The following is a 19,348-nucleotide window of genomic DNA, read 5'->3' as shown; positions in this document are numbered from 1 at the left end:
GTTTTCAGTGAAAAGTATTTTCATTTTTATATTAATAATAATTTAAAGTTAAAAATTTGGCAATTTATCTCTAAAATTTTAAACAAAGCATATTCACATAAGGAAAATATTCAAAATTTAATTTAAAAAATATACATATTCATAGTTTTTTTTAGTATGTTTTGTGAGTTAAGCAATAACCATTATATTAATAGAATAAAATTGATTATGATAAAATTCAAAAAAATCTATTAATTTGTTCAGTTATATAATTTGAAGCACCATCTCCTAATTGGTTCAAACTTGGTGCGGCCTTCTCTATAGCGTGACCTAATAATTTTGGACTCAAAGATTTTTTTCATTAGAGGTACTTAGTTCGAATTTTGAACATGAACATAAATGAAAACTTATATATATATATATATATATATATATATAACAGAAGCTTTTAGGAATGGCACACATGTAGCAAAAGCCATGAGCATATCCAATTTAGAGGGCGTTTACCAAGGTTTCAAAATAAGTTTTTTATTGTATAATTTATGGATAATTATAATGTTTGTCCATTGAGATTTGATGTAATTATATGTAAATTTTATAGATTTTGAAAATTTATATTTATTACTTTTGAGATTGTTTCTGTCTATCAAATAAGTTCATTGGTTAGTCAAAATTCACCTAATTTGATGATATTAATTAAAAAAAAGATAAAAAATCATATTTACCTTTGGTTGACTTATTATTAATTTATTACAGGTTAAATAATTTTTTTTTATGATTAAACTACCCTTATAGACCTTCACATATTTTCAATGTTATAAGAGTAGTTTAATCACAAAAAAAAAATATTTTTTAGTTCAACGAAAAATAAATAGATAAATTGAATAACTTATAAAAAATATCGAACTATTTTAATTTTAACGTGCGTGATAGAAAAGCATTAATAAAACGAAGTAAAAAGTAAAAAAAAAAAAAATGTTATTTTGTGCCTTTCTTAGAGGTCAATGTTTATCTAGAGCAAAAAAACTTTAACACTGAAAAAAAAAAGCAGTTATTTCATAAATACTTATTTTATCAATTAAAAATAATTATTTTAAAACCTTTACGTTTAATTGATACTATAGGTTCAAGACTTTATAAATATTACTTTTGATAGGCGATATATAGATTGATTAAAATATTTTTATTTATATATATATAAATATTTCATAATAATCATTTCTTTAAATACTAAACAGTGGAGATTTAGAAAGAAGCAGGTTTGTGTAGCATATTAATATTTATAATAATCATAATTACAAATAAATAAAGTAACAAGTTAACAACCTCTCTTTTTCTCTCAAAATCTCTCTCTCTCTGCATATGCCCTAAGAATACTCTCTAGTCTCTACATTCACATTTCAATCTTTTACTCATAAATCTCTCTCAATCTCGCCGCCTGCACTCCTGCTTACAAGCCGCGCGGACTGTGCATATATTGAATATCTATAGATGCACATTGGTTTCATTTTCTCCGAGCAATAAGTATTAAGTACCGATGCTACTATATACTGTTGCCGTAAAGTATTTATACTTAATACTGGTGGCGGTTATTGGAGCGGTTAGGGTTTTCGTCGATCCCTTTTTCTTGGGTTTCTGCCTGACGTAAGGTTACTTCTCTATCTATTGCTGTTTTATGTTTAGATTTTTGTGCACGGGAATAAGTTTGTATCTTTCTAGGAAAGTTGGTTTGTGTACTCGCAAAAACTAGGTTCTGGGAGTTTTAGTTTGGGATGTTGCTTTTCACGTTGTGTACCTTACATTAGGTTGTGGTTTGGGAGTTTGTGGCTTTGTCATATTTGAGGAGAGGAAAGAGTGTTGGGTTCTGGGGTTTAATTGTGGTGGTTGGACGTGATTTTGTTGAATTTTTTTAGTGGGTTTGGACGAATTTGTGGAAGGATGGAGTGAGTTGGAGGAAGCATTTCGATTTCTTGGTTCATTCAGCTTGTCCCTTGGTGTAAAGATTTTGGTGAGGTAAAGCAGGACAATTCATAGTTGAATCTCTTTGGAAGCACGGGTGCGCTTGGTGCTATTATAAGAACTTTAAGTGTGGAGGTGGTGAAAAGCTTGGTTCTTTAGGACATCTGGTAACCCCACTTAAGGCAAGAGCTCTTTGTAATAAGATGGTGTTTTGGCTTTAGATTTATTATTTTCCCCCTAGAATAATTAGATCATGTCTGGTGCTGATGGAAAGAACTGAACCTGCATTAGTTCCGGAATGGTTGAGATGTACAGGAAATCTTGCTGGAGGTGCCTCCTCAGTCCAGCACACAGGTATCAATACTTATACATACTCTTTTATTCATTTACTGGTAGGAATTTCCCTTTTTCTTTTCCTTTTTTCCCACCTCTGTTGGTGTATCATCATTGTTACCAGGATTATGAATGTTTATGACTTTCTTTACTTTTTGTTGATAGATGTTTCTATTTCAGCAAACTCCATGCGCAGTAGATCTTCAAGGAGCAATAACGAGAAAGATAGCCCACGTTATCTGGACAGGAGTTCATCGTCAAGTTCTAGGCGTAGTTCAACTAGTAATGGATCTGCAAAGCATCCATATAGTAGTTTTTCAAGGAGCTACCGGGATAAAAACCGTGATAGAGAGAAAGATAAGTCTCTTTCTGAGGACATCTGGAACAATGACTCTCCTGATCCGTTGGCTAGTATATTGACTAGTAGAGTTGAGAGGAGTACCATGAGGCGGTCCCAATCATTGGTTTCAAGAAAACCTGGTGAACCATTGCCTCGAGCAGTAGAGGACTCACGAATGAGTGCAAACAGTGTACTCCAGGGGGCAAACAATCTAAGTTCAGTTCAGAAGGCAGAGTTTGAAAAGGATTTTCCATCACTTGGAACTGAAGAGAAGCAAGGTGCAACCGGGATTAGGAGAGTCTTATCTCCTGGTTTGAGTTCTGCTGTTCGAAATTTGCCCACTGGCAACTCAGGCTTTCTTGGTGGTGAGAAATGGACTTCTGCTTTAGCGGAGGTGCCTGCTACTCTTGCAAATAGTGGCATGGGCCACACTCCTTTTCAACAGACCGGTGTTACATTTTCCAATTCGTCTTCTGGGGTTTGTAGTACTACAGCTCTCAACATGGCTGAGGCATTGTCACAGCCTGTGGCACGAGTTCGTGCCACTACTCAGGTAAATAATTTACAAGTTCGTTTACCTTTTCACGCATTTATCTTTTGAATCAGGTTTGATCTATACATTCTCTTATTGCAGCTGCCGGATAAGAGCCAGAGGCTAGAGGAATTGGCTATCAAGCAATCCAGACAATTAATTCCTATGACACCTTCAATGACTAAACCCTTGGTAAAATGAGTAATTTTAAGCATACTTGTTTCCTGTGCATTTTCAATAACAACTTCTGCACTCCAACTTGAAATTTCTAGTGGGTCGGATATTGCTTTGTAGTTTCATTGGCCCCATCCACTTTTTGGTGGTTGGTCCACTTGTGACTTTCTGCCTTCGGTTTTCGGTATACAAGTGATCTGATTGCTTTGTCTCCAGTTTATGACCTAAGGGAAAGAACATGGAATAAAAATAAAGTAAAAGAAAAAGCTAGATTGCTTTATTTGGAGCTCAGGAATGGTATCTTTTGTGCTTATCTCCTGCGCTGAATGAGAGACTATCATGGAATATCTCCTACGCTGAATGAGGCAGGACAATTTTACCAAGTTCAATCTTTGTTAAACAAGTGATGGGGTCGATTATGCACATAAGGTTAATTTTGTGTGAGGTATCATAATGTCTTGCAAAAAAAGTAGGAAAATAGTAATTTATCTGAGACAAACCTTATCACTGCTTCCTTTTCATAGTGTCTAGGTTGATTCCTTGATTGTTTGTCGCAACATGTTTTTGGACCTTATCTGAAGCTAAATCTAGCCTTTTCACGTTTAAGGATCACCTGGTTTCCTTTTGTCTTCCAATAAACTTGCATGGGGAGCATCTATGGCCATGCATTGCTTGTATTTGCATTAAATGGAGGCTGTCTGATGGGACTTTTATGCTCTGGTAGAAGTGCTGTTGGTTTTCATAAATTTAGCTGAGGAAAAAATACCTTTAAGCTAAATGCATTTGTTGTCATTTTTGCACTTTCCCGCTGCTAGCATGTCGTGCTGCGTGTTTGGATGAGCATTATATTTTGTTAGCTTTTGATTGGTGGAACAAAGATGGTGTATATGTTAATCTGGAATGCCCTTTTTCAGGTTCCTAGTTCTGCAGATAAATTAAAGCAACCAAAGGTTGCTCTGAAAACTAATGAGGTAACTGTGGCTTCCAGGGGTGTCCATATGCAGCCCCATTCATCTCATCTTGCTTATCAATCTCGTGCTGTACAAAGCAGATCTGATTCGGCAAGTACCTCTAATGGTGGAAAGTTTCTGGTTCTCAAACCAGGACGTGATAGTGTCACTATTGGAGCTAAGGATGCATCTAGTCCAGCTGGTGATGCCAATGGCAAAGCTGCTAATGGCCAACTTGCTATGGCTTCATCGACTCCTGCATCAATGAGTTCAAGCAATTCTATGGTTTCTGCTCTTGAAAACAAGGTTGCTGCCTTATCACTAAGTTCCAAGTCTACTTTAGACAAGAGATCATCCCAATCCCTGGCCCAAAGCAGAAGTGAATTTTTTAATCTCATGCGGAGGAAAACCTCTCCTTGTGCTACAATTATCCACTCAGATTCGGTTGCAGCTGTTTCATCTCATAGTGCAGAAACATCTGGAGAAAAATTTGAAGGGGATGCTGCTATAAGTCCTTGTGTCTTGGAGAATGGTAACCAGGTGATCTGCAATGGTGATAGACACGACATTGCTCAGAAGATTAAAAGTTTTCCTGATGTTGGGGACATTTGCTTGTCTGGTAATGGATCAATTTATCCGGATGAAGAAGAGGCCGCATTCCTTCGTTCACTTGGTTGGGAGGAAAATGGTGGGGAAGATGAAGGCTTGACAGAGGAAGAGATCAATGCTTTTTATCAGGAGGTAAGCCTCTGTAGTTCTGATTTATTGCTAGTTTGATGTATCACTTGCAATTTTCAGCAGACATGTTATGGTCTTTGATCATATAATATCAGATATGAAGTTGAAAACCTGATGAGGGCAGAGAGTGTCACTATCTTCATCTCTCTAACTCCAAGAAAATTAAAATCAACGTTTAAACACAAAAGAAGAAAGGGGGAAAAGCCATTTACCCTCTAAATCTCTTGTTTTGTGTTCCAGGAATCTCTGTATCAGTAAGGTCATAATGTTATAATTCACGCCCTTGTCCTTTGAGACACAGTTGTTGGTTGTATGGATGTAATGTTCCTAGTGTAGTCTCATTTTACATGTTATTTCATCTCAATTCTTGCTTTGATGAGTTTGCGGTTTTAGTTAATTTACATAAATGCAGGTTAGTAATTTTTTTTATTTTTTGTTCAGTACATGAATAGGAGACCATCCTTGGAAGCATCTCGAAGTTCTCAGCTGAAATGCTCAACACCATCTGGACCTCACAATGCTATTTCAGGCTTTTCTAGTCCTGACTCAAGCTCCTCTGAGTCTGAGCCTGAAGTTTGAAGATTAAAATTTTGTTGGCAGACTAATTCTTTTTACCATCTCTTCCATGTTAAAGGGGAGTAAGGCTTGTGAATGGCAGGATGAAATGGTCTTTTTGACGTCTGCAGAGTGGAGAATGGTACAATAAATTCTTGGTGCCTGGATCGATCTTGGCAGAAATGGAAGTTCGGAACTGGTCTATCACCGAAAGACAGGATAGAGAATGAACTAGGTTTGCCTTTGATGTGCATTGACAATAGTCAGTAGCACGTCTTTTTGACATATTTTGTCCTCTTTCTTTGGAGAGTTTGCTCTAAAGTGGGAAAGGAACTTTACAATGTTTATCAATTTTACGCGAGAAAATAGAAATAGAAAATTCATTATGGTTCTACTTTCCTCTTTCTAGTAGTTTAGTTGTGTCCCTGGTTCTCTCATCTTTGCTTGCATTTTGCATGATCCAGTGAGCTTGATAAATGAACGTGCAGATGTACTTGTGGGCTTGGTTTGTTGCTGTTTTGCATTCCTTACCACGTGTTGAATGTGGAAGTGTTGTAGACCACTCTTTTTGGCATTCTTTAGTCTTAATTGTTATTTCTGCTCTTTGTCTATCGGTAGTCTTTGTGAACGGCTCCCCTTCACTTAGGTTGCCATGTATGAGAGTGTTTTGATACAAATACTATTCAGTAAGTGGATAGTTTATGCCTAGTTATTGTATCTTGTAAATGCCCGACCTTTTGCTTCTCATGTGGGCTCTGGTGAGAATGGCAAGCTTTTGAAGTAGTATAGGTGGGTAGCTTGCCATGCATCTCTTGTTGCGGCATGTAGAATTTGTGTTTGGAGAGTGAGCTACTCTACCCATTTTGTTCCATCACACTTTGCAGTCAATTCTTTTTCTCCGTAGAAGAAAAGGATATCTATGGTTCTACTCTAGCACTAGATACTTGGTTCTTTTTTGTTTCCTTGTGAAAATGCTAGAATTTAAGTAATCTATGGGGAGAAGAGCGTGTTTCACATTTAATGACTCTTTTGTTCTTTGATAACTAGAATTGTGAACGATTTCATAACCAAAATCTTGAATACTATTCATGAAGATTAAGCCAAGGCCTTTCTTCTCAACATCATTCACGAGTTGCACATTTATCAGGAGGTTACTCATTGAACAAAGATTTGCCACTACATTTGTAAACTACAATTTTTATTTTCACTCTGATTTGCAGAATACTTACAATTATCCAAACTAAAATAATCAATATTTCGCATCAATATATATATATATATATGTGAAATGATGATGAACTTTTCATGATTTAGTTTTTACTACAATAAAGTTGGGAACAGCTTGAATTTGAAAGTTTGGTATAATGTATAAGGTTGAGAGTTGGAGTGAGAGTGAGAGTGATGCCGTGCCCGTTGCCCCCTGTTAAAGGCATGTACTTTTATTATTACGAGTATAACAATCCGCATGTTACAGGGATAGTCAAATCAAGTGAAGAATAAATAATACTCTCCTCCGTATAAACTATAAAGAAGCTCTGATTTGAATTTGGAGGGTGCGACAAAGCGTAGAAACCCCACTGTTGTTTCACTTAAGCTATAGTATAGTGTGAATCACAACGGAATATTTGCACCAATACTTTAATCAAATATGAAGCAAGGAAGCAATTCCTCTATTCGGAGGTTTCAGACGGACGGAATTAATTGTTTATATATATATACACACTTATATATGTTGCATCATCATCACTACTCCTATAATCTGCGGAGAACTAAGCTTACTTTCGCCATTAATACTGTTTGAAGAAGAAGAATTTGCAGAATGGTGGTGTTCGAGCTGAGCACTTCGGTAGACAGGTGGCCCGATCCTGTTCAGAAATTTATCATCATGTCAGACGGGCGGCGCCTTGATCCTGTTCAGAAACTTATCATCATGTCAGATGACAGCGTTATAACCAAGCAAATCCAAGACACTCACACTCCTGATGGTAGGGAGATTGATTGCGATTCTCTTTTGCTGATTATCGAGGAAATTCTTTACCGCACTGTCCCGTTGGTAAGAATATTGCTTCTGTTGGAGTCAGAGAGCCGTTTAAGGGTGTTTTTTTTTTTTTTATTTCTTATTGAAGTCGACATTGATGAGTTTTTAGTGTGGCACTGGCTTAGGTTTCTTGTTTGAGGTTGGTTTTATGAACGAATAACTAATGAGTCAGCTTTGCAAGTCGAATCTGACAAAGTAGGTAGCTTACTATATGTTTTACTGGTGTTTGTTTATCGACCTGAGCTCCAAAAATCAACTTGAGAGAGACGGTGTTCGAGCATTGCTCTATAAGATTGAGCTGCCACCAATATTTAATGCTACTTCGAGAATATCTTTAGATACACTTGACATGATAAAGTTACTTTTTCTGTTCTGGCACATTACTACTACATTAACTTTTATGTGACACATGGTTCAATGATCGCTATGTTTATTCGACTCTTGTGCAAATGCGTGTATGCAGCTAACCTTATTTTATGCGTGAGGTTGGTGGACAAAATGGAGGATTGGACCAGATATATTAGAATTATGGCATTCATGGGGCCACCTTAAGGAAAATCTTAACTTATTTCTTTTTCACCAAGCATGAGTGATCTTATATATTGTTGGTGTTAAGATTGTTCTCGACATTTTCTGCTCATGCATTACTCTTCTAAGGCCATCCACAAGTCTGAGTTATGGTGATTCCAGTCATGGTTACTTATGGCATGTATATGATAAAGTTTTGTGATGATGCTGTAGGGTATTCAAGCAGCCATGCAGGAAAACTCTATTCCGGCAGGTTTCAAAGAAGGCCTGCTTGAAGCACTGTCATATGTAGTGAACAGAATATCCTCTGAGGTCATTTAATAACTCAATCTAGTTAAAGTTATAGATTCATTCTCATTATTGCTTTTCATTCTAGATTTTGGTAGATGAAATTCATATATTTGGAAGCAAGCATTGCCAGAAAACAGATTAATTAATAAAATAGGCAATATAAATTTAGCTCAAAATTGACTTTTTCAAGACAATAATTGTGTACCAGATGACATACAAGTGTTTGACCAGTGGTGATGCGCATCAAATGGTAATCTCCCTGTTGCAACTTTTATCAAGCTATCCTTGGGAGGCAAAGTTGGTGCTACTCCTAGTTGCTTTTGTTTTGATGTACAGTGAATTTTGGATCCTAATTAAGTTTCAAGCATCGAGTAAACTCGCCAGCAAGATTGCTATCCTCAAGCAAGTTCCAGAAGTGGAGAAACTGAAAAAGCAGCTAGATGGACTTAACAATCTCATTATGTTAATGTTGGATCTGGCCAAGTGCATTGTAGGATTCAAGATGCTGCCAGCTCCGATAGTTGATTTACCAGAACTATCCGGAGCTCTTGACACTATCCCTACAGCCATTTACTGGACTGCTAGAGGCATAGTCTTTTGTGCAGTGTATACAACTCAGCTCACTGCTGCGAATTATGAGTGAGTTTTAGTTTTTAACTGTTGAGATGATATTCGTGATAGGTTTTTGGTTTGTTCTTCTGATCATCTTACATGTCCCCTTAAAAACTATTACAATGGCTCATAGGTTCATTAATTATGCATTTAGATGATCTGTTTGTACCATTTGGAGCATGTGATCATGATGCATATGAGATTGGGAATAAGTAAGAACATGTTTATTTCTATGTAAGTATTTTTCACGAAGTTATATATGACAACTGCATTTTCTGAAGCATTTTACTTGAGACAACTGTTTCCATGATAAGGAAGATGACTCCATTTCAGGCCGCATGAGTCATTGCCACTGCATCACTATGCCTGATACACATCATAATGCTCTATCTACATGCTGTATCCAATAGAATTATCACTATTCAAAAAGACACTGTGTGCTGAGTACAAAAAATTTTTTGAGATATATTCCTCGAGAATCATTCTTTTGTTTGATGTATCTGTTGTATCAAGTTTGATGGAGGCTAAGGGAAAAACTTTGGTGCTTATATCTTAGACAACGAAGTATTTAACAGTTATCAAGATGTTTAATCTAAGTCTGCATCTCTTCTTCTTTTATTATTGTGCCTATTTTTAGGGACCCTATGAAGTTGGGAACATTGGAAAAGGAACTATCTGCATTGGCAGACAAGATAAGAAGCAGCAATGAGAATCTTCAGAAGCAACTAACGGATTGCTACCAGATCATAGGTTTTCTTCTTCGCATATATGCATATTAAACTATGAACTAGTTATGAGCTTTTTTGTCATAATGAGCTAAATTAGTGCTAAGATATTGCATCTGGATGCAGAGGAGAAGAAGGAGAAAGATGATTATGAATCGCTGGTCAGACTTACAGAGAGCGCTCATATTGACAACTTGGAAGTCCTGAGAGCTTTAATAAGTGGCAACAATGATGAGCCACCACTGATTGCGGGTTCTACCAAGAGAACGGTTTGCTTACTATTCCTTGGTTCTTATACTTTAAAGACACAAATTCAGAGCATTACACAGTAGAATATGTGTTTTCTCACTAGCATGCACACGACACAGAATGTTTCTCATTTATGCTAGAAATGTTGCGCATAATTGAATCTAGCATTCTTTCTATCTGTTTGTTTGTGTATTTATAATGTGTGAAACTGCTATGTGGAAATATATAAGTTGTCACTAATCTTTTGCTGTTTCAATTCGTGTAAAAGCTTAAACATTTGAAAAAATATAATGGGCATATGTGTACTGATGACTAACTTAATGCTGATGTAAATATGTTATAATCTTATACAGAATAAAGATGAACAAAGAACTGGTTAAAGTAAATGGTTACTCTCCTGAAACAACATGAAGATTTTCAAGCACACTCTACACCTGTACAAAATTCTGTTGTCTAATAGGACTGCTCTAGGTACACCAAAATGACATTTTGAAACATATCCCCCCCACCCCCTCCTCGTTTCTCATTTTTTGCTGAGGGGAATACCCAGTGCTTAAGCTGGAAGTGTTTTGTACGAACATGTATCAGTATCAAAGAAATACAGAATATCAAATATTATAGGATGTAATGAAAATGGAAATTGTGAAATAGTGGGAACTTGACATGTAAAACTTAAAACTGCCGAAAATACCTAGCATCTGTACACTTTAACATGGATATAAGACGAACAAACGATTATACACAGTTCTTTGAAAAAAGACATGAATTTGAGCATGTTCTATTATTTAATCACAATAATTCTTTATTCTTAGTTTTCTATAATTTATGTTATTGCACTTGTTCATGGGATTATCAAGATTTGATAGGATACTTCAACAGATAATCTTTATGTTGTATAATGGAACGCGTGACTACCCTAACATTCTTTCTGTTCTGTGTCATGGAATCAGACCAATCTTGATCTTTTGAGGAGGAAGTACGTGTTATTCCTTATATCAGGTCTCTTCGATGCCTCCCCTCCAACTGACCTATATGTACTTGCCCAAATTTACAATGAGGCTAAAACATATTCAGGGATTAGAAATGATTTTGAATTGGTATGGATCCCTATGGTGGATAGTTTGCAGATACAGACAGAAGCTACGAAACGACAGCTTCAATTTTGCCAAGAATATGTGCCATGGTATTCAGTGAGGCAACCGAGCTTCATTTCTAAACCTGTCAAAAGATTGATTAAAGAGAAATTTCACTATAGAAATCGGCAAATTCTTGTGGTAATGGATCCCCTGGGAAGGGTGGTGAATCTCAATGCCCTTCACATGATGTGGATATGGGGAACTGTTGGTTTTCCTTTCGAAAAGACAAAAGAGCTGTTGCTTTGGCAGGAGGAGACTTGGCGTTTGGAGCTGCTAGTTAACGGTATTGATGTGAGCTTATTATATTGGGTACGTAAGCTCCTACTTTAAAATCTCAAATGTTGTGTGTTGTCAGAATGGCATTGATATGCTAGATTCTTTTCTGTACAGAAAATTAGTAATCACCATTTCTCCTCAAGTATTTCAGTACCCAAAGAGCAATTTGATCTTTCAGAAATGCAAGACAATGGAGTCAAAAAATAATTTATATTTCACCTTTTAATCATTTTCTTCTTGGTAGCTTATTTTCCTGTCATGCTACTCCCAAGTTATCGTTATGCTTCTCCATTCTTTAATGGAATTGAATTGAAAACTGAATTTCTTGTTACCCAGAATAGTTCAACAACTTGGCAGTAGTACTTGTGTTATGTTTGATGTAAGCCATATAACTTGAAACAAAGGAAGAGGCATAGATGTACATATAAAAAAATTATCACCTAGAGCATGAGAATGTTGATCATTATTATATTTGTAGGCTGTCCTTGGATAAATATACATGTTGCTGTGTTTTCTATGTGCATTTAAAGTAATAAATTTGAAGATGGCCGAGAAAATGGCTGAAATATTAGATTGTAAAATATGGTTTCTCCATCAGATAAGATCAGAAAGATACATCATTCTCTATGGAGGATTCGACCTGCAGGCGATCAGTGATTTCACTGTCACAGCACGTCGAATTATCCACCAATTAGACATCCCATTGGAGATGGTCTATGTCGGAACTAGTACCAAAAGTCCGCAAGAGTTGGGGCCCCTAATTAATAACATCAGGAATCAGAGGCTTAGCAATTGCTGGGAGGAGGAGATGATGTGGTTTTTCTGGACTCGAGTGGAAAGCATGTTGTTGTCCAAGATTCAGGTAGAAGCTAAGGATGAGCAGGACCCAGTGATGCAGGAGCTTGAGAAGCTGCTGATGTATGATAGGATGGGGACATGGGCTTTGTTCAGCAAAGGGTCGGAAGTGATGTTAACTGGGCGTGTCCCTGCTCTGATACACTTATTGCAAAAGTTTGATGAGTGGAAGGGGAATGTGGGGCATAGTGACTTTCTCATAGAATTGAAGGAACAGTATAACCGACTTCCTGCTGCTGATGATCACCCTTGTTGCCAGTTGGAGTTTGATCATACTAAAGGAAAGACTCCAGTGAGTATGATATGCCCCGAGTGCCATCGCTCCATGGAGGAACTTGCTGTTTTCACCTGCTGCCATGATCATTAGTCACAAAAGAATTTGTTGTTCTTGAGTGCTTGTATGTATTTTCCTCACTAATAGTGTCTGTTTGAACATTAGTCACAAAAGAATTTGTTCTTGAGTGCTTGTATGTGTGATCATTTGGAATTGTTGCATCTCCTACTTTGTACCATTGCTATTTCGTTTGGACAACTTTTTACTACATATGCAATTATCAGAAAATCAGGATTCAGTCTCTTGTGGTCGACTTCAATCTCATGTGTATTAATAATTACAAATATTAATTATTCACTAAACTCAAAATTTCCCGCATTTATTTACCGGCAACTCTGATTAAAAAAAATCTGTTTAATTTATTTATACTTACATACAATATATAAATTTAATATTTCTATAAATTAACATAGTTTATAAATGTTTTAATATTTATATAAGTCACACATATTCTTAAAATTTTTATGTGTAAAACATGCACTTATAAATTGACAAAAGAAATTATTAACTTTTCATAATTATTACTATCTCATATTTATAAAGTTAAGGTAGTATTATTTTTAAAAAAATATATTTTTTATAATATTTTACAAATATTAACCGGATCTGTGGGAACCAACCCGATGGGTCTAAAGTCTGGGGTCAAGATTTTCTTGACGAGGCGAGTCCATGGTTTTGGCAAATTCAACTTAGATTTGCTTCATTGCCATCTTTAGTTATCAGGGGATATATGTTTTTATTTTTTAATAAAAAAATAATAATTATTATTAAAAATAAATAAAGAGTTTTTATTAAAAGTTGAAATCAATCTATACTTTCAACAGCATTTTTGGTCATAGCATTCTGAAGTGTACTGAGACTCTAAAACAAGAGCCCGAAGCAGAGCATAAAATACACCATGCAATGCAAAGGTAGACACGAAATGTTAAAGAAAAACAAAAAGGAAGTCAAAAGGATGTTGCGCCTGTAGGGAATGAATAATGTAACGAGCCTTTTCTTGTCGCACATAGGTTCTATAAACTCTTTTTTTCTTCTATATATATTAAGTTAATTAATTATTTTTGAAATTGAAAGTGTGGGTAGGTGAATTTTAAAATAATTACCACATGTGCGCGCTTGGAGGATGCTTCTTTTTCTCAACAAATCGAGCTAGCTCCTCTATAAATAGCCTCAGTTTCTAATTCATTTGACACATAAAAAATCCGAGCCGTCTTCTGTTTTCTCTCATCATGTTTCTGAGTATTCTTCCGTTTGTTGTTCCAAACTCTCTACCATAAGTGCGCGTGTTAGAGAGGCATAACTGTGTTAAACTTGAGAAGCGAATGGTTTACGCTATCTGCACCGTAGTAGTACCGAAATTTCTCTTTCAAAGAAGTGTTTCCTATGGCACAACTTTTATTTTCTCAATGTGCCCACCAACACAAAAAATAATTTGTGCATCTAAATTGGTGTTGTGGAATCAATTTTTTTTTTTGCTTTATTGAAGATTTCTTATGGTTGATGATCAAAGACTCTGGTGGCTCCGCCATTTCCTGGTGGAGCTATACGACGGAGGTCCAAGTAAGATTTTCATCGGTCATCATTGTTGTCTTTCTTTTTTGAAAACTCTTCATTTTTATGTGGAATTTAGACTGCGACGGCAAAAAATAAAGAAATGGACAATGGATTGTGCTTCAATTTTTGTTCTTTCTTCTCAATTATTCACTGCATGCAGTCTGTTCTTTTGGTTTTTCCTTTAACTGAAGTTTGAAGTTTGAAGTTTGAGCTGATGAAGGTTGTTCAATAGCCAATTTTGATTTTGTCATTGTGTCCCCATATCATAAGCAGTAAGTCGGAGGATGAGCTCTGATGTGGGAAACCCTAATTTTATCTGCAAAAGGCTAATTTGCCCCTAAAAGAGCCCAAAATTACAATTTTATCAAAAGGATCCACTTTCGACCAAGTCAGGTTGCGACCCGACCTAAAACCCGAGACACGTGGAAGAAGCGCATTGGACCAACTAGACCCCCAACTTCTCTATAAATGCCCCCGTCAGTGTATTAATGGTACGTTGACTTTACCACTTTTTACTTACTGGTCGCTTCAGATCTTCAGCTCGCTAGCGACCTACATTTACGACCTCAAAACCAAACACTGATTTATGCATCAGAGGGTCTTAGTTGGGGGCCACCCCAGCAAGCCTAACGATTTGCTTCTTTTCTCAAGACCCAATCACTAGTTTGAGAGAGGTAGCGACTTTAAATCGCTTGAAGGACCAGTTCGCCCGACCAACAAGGTCGCATGAATTTCGACCCGAATCAGTTGGCGCCGTCTGTGGGAATCCTCTGGAGTTCCTTTGATTTGGTTTTGAGGTGGTTGAAGGACTTAGATATTCAGCAAGGGAGAATTCACCATGTCAGGATCACCAAGGCATGAGCAAGAGGGAAGGTTGCATCTAACGAACAAAGAGAATCGTCAGATAATTGAGATAGCAAGTAGGAATGTTATGGTGGAGCATGAAAGGAAAATGGTTTCATCGGCTATTAGGGAATCAGCGAGGAGAAGCATGAATGAAGAAGAGGAGAGCGATCGCAGATGACCACGTGGAAGGAACGGGTCGCACAAGGTTGAACATAGAATAGATGTCGGAAGCCAGCCGAGCAAGAGAGAGATCGATCACCTCATTTAGCAATATAAGGCGAGGGAACTAGCAATCTCCAGAGCTAAAGTGAAAACCGTGGGGAAGTAGACAGAAAAGTTGAAGCAACAATTAGATGACCTGAATAAGCGAGATGACCTGGTAAGCAGAATAGGGACTCGCCTTTTGCTAACAAAATTCTGACGAAGGTCATGGGTCCAAACTTCCGACTACCTGACCTACCCAAATATGATGGATCAAAGAATCCGTGGGAGCACATCTTCGCTCTCGAATTGGTAATGAACTGATACGGGCTAACAAATTCTATTAATGCAAAGTTGTTTGTGACTACCTTGACAGGAAAGACACAAGAATGGTTTACCAGCTTGCCGAGTGGAACCATCGGATCATATGGGCAACTGGTGCAGAAATTCGCACTTCACTTCACTAGCAAAAGAAAATTGAAAAAATCAGGGACCTACTTGTTCACGATCCAGCAAAAAAGTGATGAATCCCTTAAAAATTTCATAGAGAGATTTAAGGACGAGATCTTAGAGGTGCAGGATTTGTGAATCGATATGATGACGAGCATATTGATACATGGGCTGAAGAAGGGACCGTTCATGTCAGCGTTAGCAAGAGATCCGCCAGGAGATATAGAACATTTGATGCACTTAGCCCGAAAGTATATCGATGACGAGGAGATGAATGCGATCAAGGATAGGATGGAATGGAGGTCAAGGTCGAGGTCATGGGTACGTTTGTATTTCTATTACATTCACCGCATATGTTAGCTTTAGCTAGAACAATATTCTTGCTTGCACTAAAAATTATGGGATTATGTATGTTACTGCAATACCTTGAGTTGTTTTATATCCATGTAAAAATGTTTGCATGAAGTAAATAGTGGTTTGGTACTTACATGACAACAAAATATGCGAGCTGGTGTTTGAAAAAGACCCACAATGTGCAACCCAACGTCTGAAAAAGACCACAATACTATGCAACCTAAAAAAGGTGTAACCCGACGTATGAGAAAGACCGTGACCTGAAAAAGGTGAAACCATGCGTCTGAAAAAGACAAAAAATGCGCGACCTGGAAAAGGTATAACTCGATGTCTGAAAACTACTCGCAACCTGAAAAAGGTGCAAACACTGCAAAAAACTAACCTAAAAAAGGTCAAGGCGCGTCTGAAAAAGACTGACCTGAAAAGGTGCAACTCAAATGTCTGAAAGACTTGCAACCTGGAAAAGGTGCAAACACTGACTGACCTGAAAAAGGTCGAGGCACGTCTAAAAAAGACCATGATAACACGTGATCTGAGAAAGACGCGACCCCTCTCCTGCAAAAGACCGCAACCTGAAAAAGGTGGTATCATGAAATGGTTTACCTATCTGAAAAAGAGACTTCAATATGGCCCATTATCTTTTACCTTTCCTTGGGGTGGATTACATTCAAGGGATTGCTTCTTATTGTTTGTTCAATAGATTTTTTTAAAGTGCAGATATGAAAGGGGAGTTCTTGTGAAGAAAAAAGTTCATTGATCTAAAAGATGATTTACAAATTCTGGAAATACAAGGAGATCTACATGAAAGTCAAAAAATTACAAGTTAAAAATACACAAGAGCATATTCATCTGCTTGGTCTTCATCCATCTTCTCAATCTCATCGACCAAAACCGCGAACGCATCCTCATGTTTCAATGGGGTTCTTCAGGAAATGCTGCAAGATTACCGTCTAAGGTAGGGTCGATCCAGTTTGTGTCGAAACCATCTGCAAACCCCTTCAGCTTCTTGATTTGAGAAGTACAACGATCAAAGCCCTGCATCAGGTAATCTGCTGACTTGATCTCAACATCTACCTTAAAAGCAGTAGACTTGAGGAAATCTCGAGCTCCCTGCAATCGCGTATTCGCCAGAAGTTTTCTATGATCATCAGATATTAGGTACTGATTGCGTCCTTGATCACATGCGATCTCAAGTTGATGCTGATAGTCATCCGAAGCGAGGTACTCATCTCGATCAGCTACTCGACCTGCAGAGAAGCCTTCTGTCTTAGCTGATTCTGCAGTAGCCGCGATCTGCAATCTGAGTTCACGTAATTGTGCTTCAAGTTTGATTTTCTCCTTCTCACAACTCGCGAGCTTAGAGTTCTTTCCTTCGATTACTTTATCGGCAGCCATTTTCTCATGCCGCCAGTAGGTACACTTCAAGGAAAGATGATGACCAAAGGCAGAAGCCTGCATTCAAACAGAAAAGGATTAATAGATTAAGTGAAGGATAGTTTGCGACCTGTGGTTCTATAAAAAATTACCTGAGCAAGTGAGTGTGCAAAATATTGTTCAACCTGAATGTGCGACAGAGGAGTTAGGAGGGCCTGGTCGCGAGGCAGAATAGTAGACTTGTACACTTCCCATTATTGGCCGATATGGGTCTTCAGCACGGAGCTCTGACCAGAGATAGCCTAGTCAGGTATCAGTCTCGCTCCTTCCATTTCAGCAGATTTGTAGGTGGGAGATAGCAGTTCTACCTGGGCTTCCTGCCACCAAGCTGCAAGCTCATTGGCCACTTTCAGGTTTTCATCTTCATTTGCTGTCGAGGCAGTCGCTCTAGTTTTCTTATGCAAAGGTGATAGCCAACAAGTTGCCTTCAACAACGGGATCGCTATCTGCACAAGCGATCTCAATGGAAATTGTGCCATGCGGACTAGGAAATCCTCCTCCCAGCAACCTAGGAGTATCTTCAGGGACATCTTGGGGAGGAGAGGAATTTGATCGCAAGGGAGTGACCGTTTGTTTCGCCTTCTTGGCGCGAATTTTTCTTATGATCTGAACATCCATTATGATAGAGGCTGCAAGAAAAAAGAATTATCGCCACCACATATATAAATATATTGTAAGTGGAATGAGGAAAAAGATCGATCACCTAAAGAACCCTGGGTTTGAGTGGGGGCCAGACTGAGACCAGCGAGCTTCAAGGTATTCTCCGTCAAGAGCAAATTGGCCTTGTATTGATACCGAGTGAGAATACCAACCAGATCATCATCTAACCTTACACCGTGGATTTTGGGATCGGGTTTGCTAGTATGCCAGTCGCAAGGAAAGGGCCAGATTTGATTTGGGGGAGATCGAATGAAAAAGAACTTGTCTTTTCAAGAGCCTACATTTGATTTCAAATTAGAAACGAAGGCACAATGTGGTTTGGCAGTGAGATAGAAAAAACCTTGATCGCTTGACCTCTTTGAGGTCGTGAACTTTAAAGCGACCAAAAGTTGTCGAAGTCGGGTTCGAGTCCTGGGTGCTCAGTTATTATAATAAAGGCAAGTATGTGACGAATGGAATTTGGAGCTAACTGCATCGGACATATTTCTAACCTAGATAATATTCGAGCAACGGATCGTGAAAGTGGAAAACGCGAACCTGCGTCTAAGTGAACAACGGAAATTGGATAACTGCCTGAAGGAGGTTGATTCATGTAATTGGAAGATGAAGGAAAGATAATTTCAAAATCTGGGGGAATATGATACTTTTTCCTAATCGTAGTTTCTGTTCAGTGTAAGGTACTTTTTATAGTAAGCCAAGGTTTGTTGGCTAATTTATTTTCATATTGCTCGAGGATCATGGCTGGGGTCGCTACATTTGGGTCGTTTATACCTACCCTAGGAGAACTAACCTGCTTCTTTTGAGCTAAGAGCATATGGGAGGTCGTAGATGGACTATTTGACGATCTACTAGATGACATATCTGAAGAACTACCAGAATTACTAGACTCAAAGCTAGAAGGCATACTGAAAACAAGAGGGTTGCAAAGGAATACCTGGTTATGACCTAGGCAAGGCAGATCGCAGATTGAGAAGAGAGGTCGTACTCAGAGAATCCGAGATTAGGAGAGAATGGCACGATTACTATCAAATTGCTCTCTATTTATAGGGGTAAAACCATGGAGTTCGCGCCACAATCAATGGTTGGATGCTGAGGTAGCAAGGATGATCTAAAGACTGAGATCGAGAGCCTTTTCAACTTTCCTTAGCATGCTCTGCACACTAAGAGAAGTGGGGGAGTAATGATGTGGAAAACCCTAATTTTGTCTGAAAAAGATCAATTTGCCCCTGAAAGAGCCCAAAATTA

The 19,348-nt window shown here is 37.8% G+C and overlaps 2 protein-coding genes across 3 annotated transcripts; both read left to right on the top strand.

The window, feature by feature from the left end:
• Nucleotides 1-1,302: 1,302 nt before the first annotated feature.
• Nucleotides 1,303-5,954, top strand: LOC105176476 (uncharacterized). 2 transcript variants are annotated; one of them, XM_011099301.3, is made up of 5 exons: nucleotides 1,303-2,292; nucleotides 2,452-3,164; nucleotides 3,246-3,335; nucleotides 4,232-5,008; nucleotides 5,447-5,954. In XM_011099301.3, the coding sequence occupies exons 1-5, from the start codon at nucleotides 2,205-2,207 to the stop codon at nucleotides 5,582-5,584; spliced, it is 1,806 nt and encodes a 601-aa protein (XP_011097603.1). In that variant the 5' UTR covers nucleotides 1,303-2,204; the 3' UTR covers nucleotides 5,585-5,954. The 2 variants fall into 2 exon arrangements, with proteins under 2 accessions (XP_011097603.1, XP_011097597.1); XM_011099295.3 differs by having other exon boundaries at nucleotides 1,304-2,292; nucleotides 2,437-3,164.
• A 1,340-nt stretch (nucleotides 5,955-7,294) lies between these two features.
• Nucleotides 7,295-12,848, top strand: LOC105176465 (protein SIEVE ELEMENT OCCLUSION B). The gene is made up of 7 exons (XM_011099282.3): nucleotides 7,295-7,613; nucleotides 8,340-8,438; nucleotides 8,626-9,056; nucleotides 9,667-9,779; nucleotides 9,881-10,023; nucleotides 10,954-11,448; nucleotides 12,014-12,848. The coding sequence occupies exons 1-7, from the start codon at nucleotides 7,380-7,382 to the stop codon at nucleotides 12,635-12,637; spliced, it is 2,139 nt and encodes a 712-aa protein (XP_011097584.2). The 5' UTR covers nucleotides 7,295-7,379; the 3' UTR covers nucleotides 12,638-12,848.
• Nucleotides 12,849-19,348: the final 6,500 nt, after the last annotated feature.

This window comes from Sesamum indicum, linkage group LG2 (assembly GCF_026168435.1).
Source record: "Sesamum indicum cultivar Baizhima isolate 11 linkage group LG2, ASM2616843v1, whole genome shotgun sequence".
Classification (NCBI taxonomy): Eukaryota; Viridiplantae; Streptophyta; class Magnoliopsida; order Lamiales; family Pedaliaceae; genus Sesamum; species Sesamum indicum.
Note: the sequence above shows the minus strand (reverse complement) of the source record. Positions and strands in the feature narration are given on the sequence as shown.

Bases quoted from the DNA above. Each gene is read 5' to 3' on its own strand.
- LOC105176476 (XM_011099295.3), top strand. From the start codon at position 2,205: ATGGAAAGAACTGAACCTGCATTAGTTCCGGAATGGTTGAGATGTACA. The intron at 2,293-2,436 runs GTATCAATACTT...TTTTGTTGATAG, and splicing joins CTCCTCAGTCCAGCACACAG to ATGTTTCTATTTCAGCAAAC. The intron at 3,165-3,245 runs GTAAATAATTTA...CTCTTATTGCAG, and splicing joins GAGTTCGTGCCACTACTCAG to CTGCCGGATAAGAGCCAGAG.
- LOC105176465 (XM_011099282.3), top strand. From the start codon at position 7,380: ATGGTGGTGTTCGAGCTGAGCACTTCGGTAGACAGGTGGCCCGATCCT. The intron at 9,057-9,666 runs GTGAGTTTTAGT...GCCTATTTTTAG, and splicing joins CTCACTGCTGCGAATTATGA to GGACCCTATGAAGTTGGGAA. The intron at 9,780-9,880 runs GTTTTCTTCTTC...ATCTGGATGCAG, and splicing joins GGATTGCTACCAGATCATAG to AGGAGAAGAAGGAGAAAGAT.